Source organism: Salmo trutta, chromosome 3, assembly GCF_901001165.1.
Source record: "Salmo trutta chromosome 3, fSalTru1.1, whole genome shotgun sequence".
Lineage (NCBI taxonomy): Eukaryota > Metazoa > Chordata > Actinopteri > Salmoniformes > Salmonidae > Salmo > Salmo trutta.
The window spans coordinates 50,130,655-50,146,542 of record NC_042959.1 but is presented as its reverse complement, the minus strand read 5'-3'; the positions used below and the strand labels follow the sequence as shown (position 1 = coordinate 50,146,542).

The following is a 15,888-nucleotide window of genomic DNA, read 5'->3' as shown; positions in this document are numbered from 1 at the left end:
GTTTGCCATGCCAGGGTTGTGGGTTCGATTCCCACAGGGGGCCAGCACAGAAATTTTTTTTATGAAATGAAATGTATGTATTCACTACTGTAAGTCGCTCTGGATAAGAGCGTCTGCTAAATGACTAAAATGTACAATGTATTTTATTTATACTCCACCATAAATTAAAGAGGGGGGTGTGTGATCACGTGTGCGTGCGTGGTCTAGAAACAAATATCATGACGCAAAAGGTATTAAATCAAAGCTTTTTATTGCAAGTATTCGTGAAAGATACACTTCAAACGTAAGCAAAGCAACACTAAAAAGGCCTAAAAGAGAGAGAATTACAAAACAAAGACATTCAAAACAAAAATAAAAAAGACCTGTTGGTACAACAGAGAGTTTGAAACATACAGAGTAGAGACACACAGAGACAGAGACCAAAACAGAGACAGAGACCAAAACAGAGACAGAGGCATGGAACTCATCTGGCTACCTTGTTCGCATCATCAAACACCCATTGATTTTTAGCTGGTGCCTCAGGACTCAAAATGGTATCACGGCACACAATCCTGGCTGACATTCAATTAAAAAGTAAATGACACAAACCGACCGCACGTCAAATACAAAATAAGCTCAAGATACCGATGAAACATAGAGGAAACCCTTTAAAAAGTCCAGCATTCTCGGCCACTGACGAGATCGGTCTTCAAACCAGTTTAAACACAGGGAAAACAGCATCCGATAATCTCTCGCGCAAACGTGATTTCAAAACCTTAACATGGACTGCGAATGGACTGAAAGCAAGCAGCGTCTGCTTGCACATCAAACAGATAGCTAAATGGCGTCAACATGTCTTAAAAGGATTTGTCTGTGGGTGATGGGTAGAACAAGCCTATTGAAGTTCTGAACAGGGTTGACGACCCCTTCAAAGCTCCACGCCTCTGACCCTAGAGTGAGGTGGGAACTAACAGACACTGTGTGCAAACAGAACAGCAACTCATTATTACAACACCTTGATTCGTTACACAGGGACAAGTCTAAGTACAGCACACAGAACCCTCGGGCTCCTGTTCTGACATCCATACACGTGGGGCGAGGGTTCTGTTCTTACATCCATACACGTGGGGCGAGGGTTCTGTTCTTACATCCATACACGTGGGGAAACACACTTTTGAACGTTGGGGCTCACCACCTACTGTAGCACTGTTAGTGGTTTGAAAAGAAACACGAGGATGCCATTTTGGAGTTGGGCCTTTTTTTTGTACTCAACTCAGGCATTCTGTAGTCGTAAATAAAACCCAACAACGAAGTAAGAACACACTTAAGGCGGAGGCTTGCATTTTGGAGTGGAATGGGACTTTACTGTGTAAAAAGTCTCTGGCACAAGGAAAAGAACTCCAGAGGAGACATGAAAGGACAGAAGCCACTCCTAACCATACAAAGGCTCTACCTTAGCACCATCCCTCCCTCCCTCCTTTTCTCCTCCATTCTCACGTACCTGTACTCCACCAGGCCAGGGGAGTTTACATGGCTAACATATTAGCAGCACTGGACGAGGAAGTCCGTTTTTACAAAGGCTCAGCTCAGTCCGTGTGGTTCAGTGAAGGTTCCCTACCCCAACAGAGATGAGATGCAACATGTGGGGGTGGTGGGTGGGAGTGGGCTCATCAAGATGGGAGGAGAGAACCGGGGAGGAGAGAACCGGGGAGGAGAGAGGGACTAGAGAGTACAAGAAGGTGATGAGGACATATGAGAAGGCCTCTTCCCTTCATGAGGAACCAAACAGGAAGCTAAAACGCAGGGGTCTACATAATTAATACCCAATTTAAAACAGATGCCCCTGCTCAACTGTGCCCCTCCGTCCTCCCACCACCACGTTGCTGTGCTTGCGTGTTTGGGGAGGATAAGGCTTCAACATGGAACATGGAGGGGGGGTTTAATGCCTCGTCCCCTTAGCTCCACCATGCTGCCAATGTTGCGGAGACTCTAGCTAGCTGCTCGTTTATGCACTCAATAAATACAGCGTAAAATATTTTGCAATATATATTTCATATACATATTAAAAAGAACAACATTTAAATAGGACGACAAAATAAAATGTTCGGCTCAAGTCAGATAAGTGTTAAGACAAATAAAAACAAGAGAATATCTTAGTTATACTTCCGTCTCTAAAACAGTTATGAGAATATCATAATCAGGTATTAATCAAGCATTATACTGTAATAACCAAAGCAATATTTGCAGTTATTCCTCTCATGTAGTATAAGATATGCAGCATACAAAGGTAAGTGAGGAGCATTGTTTTTTTAATGTCTTGTAAAAGGTATCACCCCCCTGAACTGACGGGTACCCCAAATGACTCATACAAACCCCCTCTGAGTCTTATTCCACACCCGAACTGCCCCAAAACACCAATGAAAGTGGGTCCACTATCCTTCCAAGACAGACACACGGCGGGGCGAGGCATTGCACTAGGATGAGAATGCCATGGGCCAGACAACTGCCGACATCCTAATATGAATGCCATACTTCCAACTTCCTAATATGGATGCCTTACATTGGAACACTTAAAAACCCTTGGTGGCTGACTCAGTCATCATCAGCGGAGTCACATGAGCTGGAGGCACACCTTTAAAATGACCACTTTGTAGCGATAGTAACCGTTTTGTTTGGCGTCGTAATCCAATTCCCTTTCCCAGAGGAGGAAAATTTCCTCAATCACATAATAACAAGTCCTCGACACTCCACTGTATCTGGGAGGCGGGGATTGGAGGAGGAACAAAGACAGAAAACCTTGTGGCTTTGTGTCCGAGTGAGAGTGGCAGTCTATAAAGTGCTGTGCTATGTTCGTCATTCGTGGACCAGACTGTGTCACACACACACACACACACACACACACACACATCGGTTTTAACTATGACCTCGCTTGTCAACGCAAGTTCCACTGTACCAACCAACCGAGTCGATTGGTCCAAACTCAAAATGCACCACTAAGTGAACGCTCAACCACAATCATATACTCTGTCTTTAATAAACAGACTGCGGGTCCGCAGTACGCATCTTGGTATGCGTGCGTGCATATCTATCTATCTATATATATATATATCTATGTGTGTGTGTGTACTGTGCATAAACACATGGTTTTCTGCATTGCAATGCATTTTTTTTTTCTTCAAAAATTAGATAGATGTCTTTTTCATTTGCCATTTGTTTTACAGCACCACCATAAAGAAAGGCACTTTCTGTGGACTTCTTCACTCTGCCATAGATTTACCTTCCGCACCGAAAAGAAAGAACATACAACTAAAAATCCAGTATATCTGTGCGTCACAGGCAACGGAATGAACACACATATAGCTACTTTTCCATAGAGTATAGCAAACTCTGGGGTGATGTTTAAGACCTAGAAAGGCCTTGCTCATAAATATCTATAAACTAAGCAAAAAAACAAAACAAAAAAAAAACAGCTGAACACAAACGAACATCTGAAAAACGTTACTGTTGACGATTTAGCGAGTCGTAACGTAAGGACGTTAGGCAAACACATCTGCTATATATGTAAACATGTGTTCTTTTGCCCAGGAAAATCAGAACGTTCTATACAGTCCTTGACGTTCATCATCATGTCAGCTTGGATGATCGCTACGCTTGTCGCTTGCTAAACCAAGTACCGATCCGTACACACCACCTCCCTCAAATGGCATTTAGCCCTACTTCTCACTTTACATACACCAGAACCAGCCACATGCAAAGACCCATCTAAAAAAAATACCAACTAAGAACACACCAACACACCGATCAAAGACACCATTGGATCATACATTTACGGAGCAGACAAACTTCTTCTGTCCTCTAGTCTTCCAGATTTGCTCTCCGCTCTCAGGGGAATCTGATGGCAGATCTACAGGCTATGGAATGTAAGTCCTCTGGCAATGGGAATCAAAAGGAAGGAGAAAGTGGAAAAAACGAAATGAGATTATATACTTTGTCACATTGCAGACTTACTGGAGGCCTTAAGGCTTTGTATTTCTGAGCACAAGAAGTGCCCGTGGTTAAACGAGGAGAGGAGTAAAGCAACAGTTACAGGCCAAGTCTCGCTCTATAGGGGCCTCATAACCCACAAGGCTTAACCTAAAACACAGCGGGCCACATCGGTACTAAACGTTCAAGATGACCAGTCAAGGTAATCATCTCATTCTTTAAATCAACTACATCTTTTAAAGTGGGTCTACAACACTTTGACAAGGTCCGGTTTCTCCCGCTCTCCCCTATTCTACAGGCATCAACTCCCGCCTGAGAAAGACAATTAGGCAGGACCAGAACAATTATGCTCTAAACATTTTTTTTTAAAGTCCAATGATCTTCATTTGTATTCTTTGACAACAGGGAGGAGCTGACAACAGCTGCCAAGAGTGACAGAAATAGAAGCACCTCTTACTTACAGAAGTCCACCACATCCCGATCCATAACAGTATAACAAATTTCAACATGTTACATGTCGAAATATATCCACCGCCACTGTACGCACGCCAAAATACACAAATAATGTTATACATTGCCACAGGACATGAGTCAACAACAGTCTATTGTATTATCAAAACTCTGCCATATTTTATTACCATTTAATGATGAATAACTATATAGGTTAGATTTTTTGTTAGCAAAAATAAGTGGTGTGTGCATTACAATAATGTGAAATGTACATATATATATATATATACACTTCTTCCAATCTGGCTTTTGAAAAAGGCTTTTGGACACTAGTGAAGATCATGAAGGCTCAAACTCATTGGCTTCCAGCCAGGGGAAGGCTAGAGTTGGGAAGGCAGTCAAACGCAACTTCAGGGGGGGACACAGGATTCTACCATTGGACCTCACTACCGTTCACCTATTGGGGCAGTCCTTGCCTTGAGAACTGTGTCCTTGTATCATTGTACCATCAAAACAAGAGATTCTCAAATGGCAACCGTTTCCACTAACAGTTAGGACGAGAAATCCCTACAGTGCCCCACATAACACAGACCCTCTCGTCTACTTCATAGCACCAGAGGCATGTGTTCGGTCCAACACACACTTATTTTAGTGCAGATAATTGTCTCTCTTTTGAACACCACTAGGCATGCCTCATGTCACAGAGCACATAGGAGCTAAGCAGCGACCACACAAGTCACTCACTCAGTCTCCCGGACTTCCAAGATTCATCGAATTGTTGACTCTAGTAGACAGCTAGATACTATTGGTTTGGATGGTCAGTTATACGGGGAAATTAATTTTGTCGGCTTGGCTCTCCTGCCGCTCATGACCGAGGCATGCCTCGATTCTTAGTCACCTTGAGTACATGTAGATATAGCAGCTAGATCCATGTCTGATGAGGATAGAGGCAGAGTGCAGCACGACTTGATCTGCTAAAATACCGCTGCTATTAGGCAAAGACGATAGGAGAAACTCACACACACATATATATATATATATATATTTTCTATCACGAGGATTTCAACGTGAAGCAACTTCTGTCAAAAATGAGGCAAAATGTAGCTTGAAGTCATCTTTCTCCAGCTAAACTTTGCCCTTTAACTTCCTTGTTCGAATACATTTTCGAAAGCTAGGACCGCCACGTCATGATCCATCCATACAAGCAGCCATTTAACCGTTCATTTCCAAAACCAGGCACTTGATTTCGAACCCATAACACACCTCATTGGCATAACCCTTAGACCTCTGAACCTCACTACTCCCTTCATAAAGAGGAGCAACGGGTAAGTGCCAATTGTGTGGCTCAAAAACATTCTCTTACTAGCCGAGAGCTCTCGTAAGATATCTGGGTTCTAGTACATTCTCCTAACTCACCGCTACAGACTTCCAGACATTCAAGTCGTATCCTCTAGAAGACGATTCCTTCCCTCAGCTAAAATATTATTGCACTAGAGGAAAGCAACATGATCTGTCATTCAATTTAGGATCTTCCACAACAAAATTTAAAAAAATCCAAGAGAGCAGATAGATAGAATGAAAGAATGCAGAAAGAAATGCTCGTCTCATTAAATTACTATATCTTGAGCGTACTAATAAATACTGGAAAGAACGGTTAAAGAAAAAATAACAAGCATCTTAAATATCAAACATGATGTACAGGAAAGAAAATTCAAAACAGGGTCACATTGCAATGTTTGCTGTGACAGCGCATTAGACCTATGTCATAGGGGACTGACTTAGGGTGTGATATCATTGTATTACCCTCTATGACCTGTGCCACAGTATACGCACATCACTTATTGGTTCAAGTCAAATGATAACGAGTAAGAAATCATATGATTAGCATCATAGCTTATTCCCCAGACAGGTTGGGACTTTTGAAGAGAGCATTTACACCGTTCAGGTGGCACTGTGCTCAAAATAAGAGCTTGTGTTCGTCTCCTTGTACGCAGTGTCCATTGACACGCTCACACGTTTGATAAGTCACCATTGGCTAAAAAAAAAGATGGAGAGGAAAGGAGAGGGAAAATAACAGTGGCAAGCTGGTGCGCCGTGATAGTTCTGCACAGATAGAGATCCACCCTTCAAACTCCTAATCCTTTTCTTCTTCTCTCCTCAACCGTTGATAAAGAAAAGTTAAAACAGAACTAACAAACGAAAAAAGGGCAGAAAGTGCTGCCGTCAAACTGAGTCGAGGTAAAAGGCATGATGACGAAAGGGAACGAATTCTGCAACGTCAACCATACACATCCGGAATCAAAACCACAGATCTCCTTCATGACCGGAGAAAGGGAGGGAGGGCCTGGAGGAGGTGGGGGCGGAGTTAGGGTGCCCAGGAAAAGCAGCGGGCTGGTTTAATATTGCATAATAGTGCCAAGTTCTTCCTCTCTTGTTTTAAAGCAGCGTCAGTCTGCATCCTCAGTCCATTGCGGGGGGCTTCCCCCACCCCCCCTTCCCTCTACACAGTGTCAGGTCCGGATTGACTGGTTGTGGGGGGCTGCAACCCTCCTTGACTGGCAGGCAGGGGGTGTGGGGGTGTGTGTGTTTTAAGTGCGATGATGGTGGTGTGGGGTGGTGCTCAGGCGAAGTACATGGTCCTCAGCGTGTCGTGGTGAATCTGCACCGCCTTGGCCAGAGCCTGGGGGTCCCGACCGTTACTCTGACCAGAGACATGGCTGCCCTCCGCACTGGGAGAAGAGAAGACATTCATCAGGACAGAGACATACATGAATGGATCAGAAAGACAAGTCAACTATGATACACAGACTTATTTGAAGCTACATTTAGTTTTATGGAGAAAGCTAGCTTTCTAGGGCAGTATAATATCTAGCGCCGCTTTCTAGGGCAGTATAATATCTAGCGGCGCTTTCTGGGGCAGTATAATATATAGCGGCGCTTTCTAGGGCAGTATAATATCTAGCGGCGCTTTCTGGGGCAGTATAATATCTAGCGCCGCTTTGGGAGCAGTATAATATCTAGCGCCGCTTTCTGGGGCAGTATAATATCTAGTGCCGCTTTCTGGGGCAGTATAATATCTAGTGCCGCTTTCTGGGGCAGTATAATATCTAGCGCCGCTTTGGGAGCAGTATAATATCTAGCGCCGCTTTGGGAGCAGTATAATATCTAGCGCTGCTTTGGGGGCAGTGTAATATCTAGCGCTGCTTTGGGGGCAGTATAATATCTAGAGCTGCTTTGGGGGCAGTATAATATCTAGCGCTGCTTTGGGGGCAGTATAATATCTAGCGCTGCTTTGGGGGCAGTATAATATCTAGCGCTGCTTTGGGGGCAGTATAATATCTAGAGCTGCTTTGGGGGCAGTATAATATCTAAAGCTGCCTTGGGGTAGTAGAACACACACAAAAAAAACAGTATTGCAATACTGTACATCTCACCCAAAATAGATAGAAAATAGGAAACGTAGAGTTGAGCACAACAGAGGCGAAGCATGCAGAAAGACTAAAGCAGACTGTTTTGTGCAGTGATAAAGTAACCCCCACCCCTGCCAATCACCTGTCGTGCTCCTTGTCCACCAGATGGTAGCGGGCACGGAAGGCCACCAGGTGGGCGTAGTAGGCTGGCGCTGGGATGGAGACGGAGCGGGTACAGCGCACGTAGGTGTGGCACAGCTGGTAAGTGAGCAGCTGGAACTCGTCGGCCGTGAAGCAGTTGTCGTCCCACAGGACGTGGTAGTGGGAGGGCCGACTGGTGCCCTGGGGACAGTAGACAGCAGACGTTACACATGCTACACAGCCTCAATTTGGGGATTTAATAGAGATGTGGTATAAAAACCGATGTAGAACTACAATTCGGGACAATTGGGTTTTAGAATGAACTATAGGCCTACTTATTTACAAATTTAGTCAAATTTTCTTCATCTTGAAAACCATAGAGTATTTGGTAGTTTAATTTCAGTAAAGAACTGTTTATCTACCAAAAAACAGTGTGAATAAAGTGTGTTTAAATTCTAAAAAGCAGACGTATTTCCTGAGACTTCATAAAGTCATTTCCTGAGAGTAAAGTGCAGTGAGGCAGCAGGCTAGATGAACAGATGGTGAATGCTGCAGTACCTGTATTCCAGCGTGACTGCAGAGGTAAAAGTCAAACTCGTAGGGGTGCGTGATGTCCGTGTCCACCGTGGTGCCAGCAGGAATGTTTCCACTACGTCCAACCTGAAAGAAGAGTTGTCGTCGATTTGCGGTTTTTATTAATAAACTGGCAAATGTTAAAAACGTCCTTCCATCTGTCCTGTTCTACTTCAACACCAAGCTTCACACACGTCCATCCCTTGGACTCATTTAACGATGGCAGAAAGTGAACGAACAGAGGGAGATGTAGAGTGTTTAAATGTTTTATTTAACTAGGCAAGTCAGTTAAGAACAAATACTTATTTACAATGATGGCCTACCCCGGCCAAACCCTAATGACGCCGGGACAATTGACAGCCGCCCTATCTCCATAGTTCTGAATGACGTAATCTACAAATGACCAGAATAATGACAAAATAGATTTCTCCCTATCAGTCAAAGTGCACTTCACTTGTAAACAAGGTGATAAACGGCAAAAAGCCCTGCTCTCCCAGGCCTCGAGTGGCACTCCAGGTCCGTCAACTCACATCAGGCCTAATGCTATAATGGAATATAATTACCAAGGGTGAGGGAGAGCAGGCCCATTGACAACAGAGTAATTGGATAATTAGGACAACCATTTAGAGCACTTAATAAACTAGGGGGTAATAAAGAACACGGACCAACTAAAACACACAGTTCCCCACCCCTAATCTATAAAAGGGCTTTTCACACTGCTGTGCCAAACAGAGTTGAACCAAGCTGTAGTGAGCTGGCCTGGTTACGCATCTACTAAAGTTGTTGGAACAGTGCTAGAAGAAAATGTAAGAGCCAGCACAGTTTGGGTGGGATACGGCCCTATAGTGTGACTCAGGCATGAGTATCATGTCAGAATGACCCTAAGGTAGCTGGGAGGGTGGCTGGAAGTAAAGTGGGCCCGCTCACCCTTTCGTTGCGGTCGGCACAGAAGAGGCGGGTGTGGTGGCGTTTCTGGACCACGATGTAGGTGATGCCGGGCTGGTACTCCTTCTCTAAGCCAATGCAGGCCTCGCGGATGGCCAGCAGCTCGTAGTACAGCACCTGGGGGTGGGCAGAGGGATAAAACAGGGTTAAAACATCCATTACTGACGATATGACTTTGAATGTCCACCATCCCGGCTCTGAGCAGTTTTTCTAGATCGGACCAGTTGAGGTAGATGATATAGGCCTCGACATTGCACCCTTTTACCACCATCTGACAATGTGACGGGGAAATAAGCGTCTTCATGTTTTGGTCACAGCCATGCATGTTATTCTAATGTCCTCTTAGTGGATCTTCATGATGTGCATCAATAGTTTACCTAGACAGATAGGACATCTACCTAACTTTATCAGTTTAATTAAAGAGGGACACAACATTTGACTTGCAACCTTTGACCCTCTAGTTTCTGAAGTTCTGGAGGCGGAGAGCGACTTACATTTTTCCCCCCAGGATAGTCACTTCGGCCTTTGCTCACCTGTCTGAACTGGCCCTCTGACACTCCGTCCCTGTAGAAGATGATCCTGGTGGGCTTGTAGCGGGTCGACTTGTAGAACTGGATCAGCAGCTCTCGCACCATAGAGGCCAGATCCTGGATCACCTCCTGCCTGGGCCTCTGGACCCTCACTGTGGCACAGTACCTGCTGGGGTGGGCGTCCATACTGCCGACCACCTGGAGATGTATAGAGAGAAACAGGGTGGGAGAGAGAGAGAGTGTGTGTGTGTGAGACACACAAACACCAGCGCTGAGCAAATTGAATAGCTCTGCACAAACATTATGAACTTGAATGCATTGGCAATATAGTATAGACCAGGCCACAGAAGTCTCAAACATGTAGTTCGCAGGCCAGATGCGGCCCGCGAGCCTATTTAAATGCGGCCTGCGGTTGTCTTAGTAAATGTAGCCCATGGTTGGAAGAGTAAAAAAATATATAAATGTGGCCCCTGGGCTAAATGAGTTCAAGACCCCTGGTATAGGCCAATAGGAGTTAAGTGAACTCACTGCAGCGATGGAGGGCTTCTTCCCGTCTCCAGCAGGGGGGTGTGTAACGTCCGCCCCCAGGAAGATGATTGGCTGCTGGAATACTGAGGGTCTGGGTGGAGGAAGAGAGAAGGACCAGTGAGGACAGAGTTCAAACAAAGGGTCTCTAATAAGGGTTTAGATTTTACACAATATGTACATTTATGTCAATCATAAATTGGAGGACACTTGATTGGGAGATTGATATAATTTGTGTACAAAAAAATGAAACATTCTCTTACATACAGTATTTGAAACAGATATTGACAATTGTAGTAAGGGCAAAGGCCTAAAATTTAATTTACTGTTTAAACGGATGCCCCACTTCACGTCTCAAAATGTGAAGTGGTGCACACTTCTAATGGAAGATAAATATAATTAAATTAGAAAGAAAATGTGCTTTCTTTAGCTTCTTAAAAATATTTGTATGGTCATTCCAGTCCTATCGTCCAGCCACAGTGGCCACGTACCGTTGGTGAGGCACCAGGATATTGTTGATTCCCCCCAGCTTCACATTGATCTTGAGGCAGAGGTTGGAGAGGGTCTGGGGGGACGTCTTCACCACGTTCTTCACCTGGACACACTGAGTGGCCATTCCTAGGAGAGTATCTCCCACCCTCTTCACCTCCGCTACACAGGACAAATAACAGGCAGTGATCAATCAATCTCTGTGCAATTAACAGTCAGTCAGATTAGGGAAGTAAAGAGTAAAGTACCACCTATGCTTTAAAGGGAAGGTATTGATAGATAACAGATGGTGTACATCTGTCTGGTAACGTACAACAGTACACATCCCTTATCAAAGCTGATTCAGCAACACAAGAGTTTCAAAGAATAGCAGATGCTTTAGTAGAACTATTATATAGATACAGAAAATGTTAGACAGTGAATCAGCATGGGTAAGGTGACTGTAAATTTCAGTGTTCCTCAAGGCTCTGTTTTAGGACCAGTGCTAGCCTCTAATTTGGCTTCCTGTTAAGTCTCAGGCTGATTTCAAGGTTTTACTGCTAACCTACAAAGCATTACATGGGCTTGCTCCTACCCATCTTTCCGATTTGGTCCTGCCGTACATACCTACACGTACACTACGGTCACACGACGCAGGCCTCCTTACTGTCCCTAGAATTTCTAAGCAAAGAGCTGGAGGCAGAGCTTTTTCCTATAGAGCTCCATTTTTATGGAATGGTCTGCCTATCCATGCGAGAGATGCAGACTCGGTCTCAACCTTTAAGTCTTTATTGAAGACTCATCTCTTCAGAAGGTTTTATGATTAAGTGTAGTCTGGCCCAGGAGTGTGAAGGTGACCGCAAAGAGTCTCCCTCCCTCGGCACAGCCAGAAGAAGGCCACCCCTCACAGCCTGGTTTCTCTAGGTTTCTTCCTAGGTTCCGGCCTTTCTAGAGTTTTTTCCCCTAGCCACCGTGCTTCTACACATGCGCTGTTTGGGGTTTTAGGCTGGGTTTCTGTTCAGCACTTTGTGACGTCAGCTGATGTAAGAAGGGCTTTATGAATAAATTTGATTGATTCCAATGAACATCATGTGAATATGCATGTCTATGGGTGCTGCCTACCGTAGACGGGGGTCTTTCCGGGCAGGATGACGATGATGAGCTGCAGTCCAGAGTAGGTGTTCTTCAGGTGCCTGAACATGGGCTCCACACTGTCGGCTCCCTGGGCGTATTTACAGAAACACGGCTGGCCCTGGATGGGCATCCCAGCATCCTTGGAGATCTTACGCAGCTGGTCTGTGAAACCCCTATAGAAGGTGGGTAATGGATGGAGGAATTAGGGAGGGAAAGAGGAATGAGGGAGGAAGAGACAGTAATGGAGAAAGGTGGGAGGGGGAGAAAAGGAAGGTTGTAAAGACCAAATATAATCTGGTTGGTTAGGGAGTTGTTTAGTAATGTCATCCTTGAGAGTGGCTGTGTAAATTCTAACAAGGTTGTATCGGAGGCGTAGAGGACAAACTAATTACACAAGGATCCCTTTCTTATCTGGAAGGCCATCTCCAACAACACATCCATAGCAGGGAGGGATTCCTTTCCATATATCCCTGTGGCTATGTGAGAAGCTGCTTAATGAATAGGGGGGTTATGTTATGTTAAAATGTACTGAAACAGGGCAGGACTACCTGGAACAATAAGAAATGCTCATTTTTGTCTTCCATTGAACATTTTGCCACGGTGTGCCCTAACGAGCATAACCCAGTTGTACACATAGTAAGTGGGCGAAACAGAAAAGACTGGTTGGTTCTTACTTGAGGATCTCCTCGCGACACTGCCTCTGTGTGGCGAAACATGCGATGGCCCACATCTTGATCTCCACTCCCGTGTGGAACTGTTTGCCCCTCATGTCCCACACCCCGTGACTTGGGGTGGCCACTGTCCGGTTCTGAAACCACAGTGTAGTACGGTTGATCTGCTGCGTGTACACACACACACACACACACACACACACACACACTTCTGCGCAAACACACACTTGCTTTTCTATCCTTGTGGGGACCTAAAATGTATTTCCATTAAAAATCATTTTTCCCTAACCCTAATTGAAAGCCTAAACCCTAAGTTTAAAATAGCCTTTGTCATCATGGGGATGTGGGAAATGTCCCCACGAGGGATCATTTCCCATGTTTTACTATCCTTGGGTACATTTGGGGATTTCAGGTCCCCACGAGGATAGAGAAAAAGTGCACAGTAACCACATTCACCCAATGGAGTTGGACATGCAGACACTCAGAAAGTCATGCAGGCACACATGTAGAAATGTAGACACCAACACTTTATGGATACATAGTCCAATTTAAAAACACACGCACATATAGACTGCAAAACAGGTGCTGTGTTTTAAAATGTTTTTCTTTTCCCCAAAACGGCTTCAAAAATGTCCTGAAAATGTTCTACGAATATTTGAGCATTTCTGAAAGTGGCAAAAATGTACTGCCCCTAACCGTTACCTTAATAACCCTTTAAGGCAAGGCACCACAGGCTGAAATTACATTTTTGCATCTATATTTGGGTCTTTAATATTAGTACTTTCAAAAAGTAAACAAAATGTCCAAAACTATGTACACATATTTTATTTTGTTTGTTTGTTTATCATCATACTACCATCAAAATGTTGTGAATTTTAACCACATTCAAAAATGGACATCATTTCAAAGCTCACTACATGTAATTAACTATAAATCATTTAAAAAGGCCATTCCAAACTGGACTACAGTGCCTTCGGAAAGTATTCAGACCCCTTGACTTTTCCACTTTGTTACGTTATAGCCTTATTCTAAAATTGATACATTTAAATAAAATCCTCAGCAATCGACACAATAGCCCATAATGACAAAACAAACAGGGTTTAGACATTTTTGCACATGACAGCCCGCTTGGAGTTTGCCAAAAGGCACCTAAAGACTCTCAGACATTAATTAACAAGATTATCTGGTGTGATGAAACCAAGATTGAACTCTTTGGACAGAATGCCAAGCATCACATCTGGAAGAAGCCTGGCACTATCCGTATGGTGAAGGACGGTGGTGGCAGCATCATGCTGTGGGGTTCTTGTTCAGCGGCAGGGACTGCGAGACTAGCCAGGATCGAGGGAAAGATGAACGGAGCAAAGTACAAAGAGATCCTTGATGAAAGCACTCTGGAGCAGGTTCAGGACCTCAGACTGGGGTGAAGGTTCACCTTCCAACAGGACAACAACCCTAAGCATACAGCCAAGACAACGCAGGAGTGGCATCAGGACTCTGAATGTCCTTGACTGGCCCAGCCAGCAAGGCCGAACATGAACCCAATCGAACATCTCTGGAGACCTGAAAATATCTGTGCAGCAACGTTCCCCATCCAACCTGACAGAGATCTAGAGGATCTGCAGAGAAGAATGGGAGAAACTCCCCAAATACAGATGAGCCAAGCTTTTAGCGTCATACCCAAGAAGACTCAAGGCTGTAGTCACTGCCAAAGGCGCTTCAACAAGGTACTTAGTAAAGGGTCTGAATACTTATGTAAAGGTGATAAATCTTTTAAAAATAAATTAGCAAAAATTCTAAAAACCTGTTTTTCTTTTGTCACTATGGGGTAGTGTGTGTAGATTTGAGGAAAAACAAACAAATTAATACATTTTAGAATAAGGCTGTAACGTACAAAATGTGGAAAAAGTCAAGGGGTCTGAACACTTTCCGAAGGCACTGTATATGTAGTAACTTCATTTGAAGAGATCGTGATTAGGTCTCAATAGGTGTTTTGCAATTGGTAAGGTAAATTCACTGTACTTCACTTTAATGGCCATTTATTTCCTGAAAGTCAGACTCTTCCAACACGCCAACTCATTTCCCAGCTTCAGAATCATCTGCATTCTCCAAATTTAGCCTTCACAAAATTTGTTTATAGTTAATCTGAATTTGATAACATTTTATTTGAAAATATGCACCAAATATGCTGTTTACGTACATGGTTTAGTAATTTACAGACAAGGTAGAAATATGAAAACAAGTCTGGTCCTGGAGTGTCTTAACCAAATGAAACCAGAATGTTAAGGCTGACCTCATCCAGTGTCCAGAAAAACAGATTCATTGGCGTTCTCCTTGGGCAGTCCTAATCACTTTAAAATATGGTTGAATGCAAAACTGGGTCTGGGATTAAGGCTTAAAATTTGATTTGATTGTTTTCAGTAAAATCCCACTGATGTGTCATCTACTCTCACAAATCACAAAAGTGAAATTGCAAACCAAAGTGAGTGAGCTTAAAAAAAAGAAAAAAAAAGCATAAACACCACAAAGGGAAGCTAAACTGAGTCATAGCATATTATGTCATGACGATCTGTACTATGCATTCTCAAAAAAAATCTGAAATGAAAAATGATGTAGCCGTGTTAGCATTGAGCAAAGACTACTAGCTTATATTAATCCACACAGACAAGCCTGTATTCATAAAGCGTCTTAGCTACTCTAAGCCGATCTAGGAACAATTGTCTGTGAAATCACTATGAATAAGAGGGGGACCTGATCCTAGATCAGCACACCTACTCCTAGACGATTCACAGAGGGGAAAGACAAACGGATCAAATCAAACCAAAGCAAAAGGGGTTAGTTCCCTCATATAGCAAGGGTAGGTAGCGTGTCAAACAGAGTATGGAGCGTGATTTAAAGGAAGGGTACCATAAAGTGCTCTGTGCTCACCCTGCCGCCGTATTGCAGCATGGGGGCGGGCAGCACGCGCCCAGTCACGTGGGCCATCTCGTCGCGCACCTTGAACTGGAACTCCTGCACAAAGGGGTCAGCCTCGTAGTTGGCACTACGCACCTGCAGGGGTCACACACACAGAGAAAGGGG

General features: G+C 44.0%; 1 protein-coding gene across 3 annotated transcripts in view; it reads right to left on the bottom strand.

Annotated features, from left to right (window-relative positions):
* Nucleotides 1-233: 233 nt before the first annotated feature.
* The window catches only part of LOC115177133 (protein argonaute-3-like), a 36,330-nt gene continuing 20,675 nt past the window's right edge, over nucleotides 234-15,888 (bottom strand). Inside the window, exons 10-19 of one of the 3 annotated variants that reach the window (XM_029737682.1) lie at nucleotides 15,715-15,858; nucleotides 12,814-12,947; nucleotides 12,128-12,312; nucleotides 11,029-11,188; nucleotides 10,541-10,631; nucleotides 10,016-10,210; nucleotides 9,465-9,599; nucleotides 8,523-8,624; nucleotides 7,966-8,165; nucleotides 234-7,142 (exon numbers count right to left, since the gene is read on the bottom strand). In XM_029737682.1, the coding sequence (XP_029593542.1) occupies nucleotides 7,034-7,142; nucleotides 7,966-8,165; nucleotides 8,523-8,624; nucleotides 9,465-9,599; nucleotides 10,016-10,210; nucleotides 10,541-10,631; nucleotides 11,029-11,188; nucleotides 12,128-12,312; nucleotides 12,814-12,947; nucleotides 15,715-15,858 (1,455 nt within the window). In that variant the 3' untranslated portion in view covers nucleotides 234-7,033. Of the gene's footprint in view, nucleotides 7,143-7,961; nucleotides 8,166-8,522; nucleotides 8,625-9,464; nucleotides 9,600-10,015; nucleotides 10,211-10,540; nucleotides 10,632-11,028; nucleotides 11,189-12,127; nucleotides 12,313-12,813; nucleotides 12,948-15,714; nucleotides 15,859-15,888 lie in introns of those variants that run through there. The other 2 variants (XM_029737689.1, XM_029737699.1) reach the window with 2 other exon arrangements.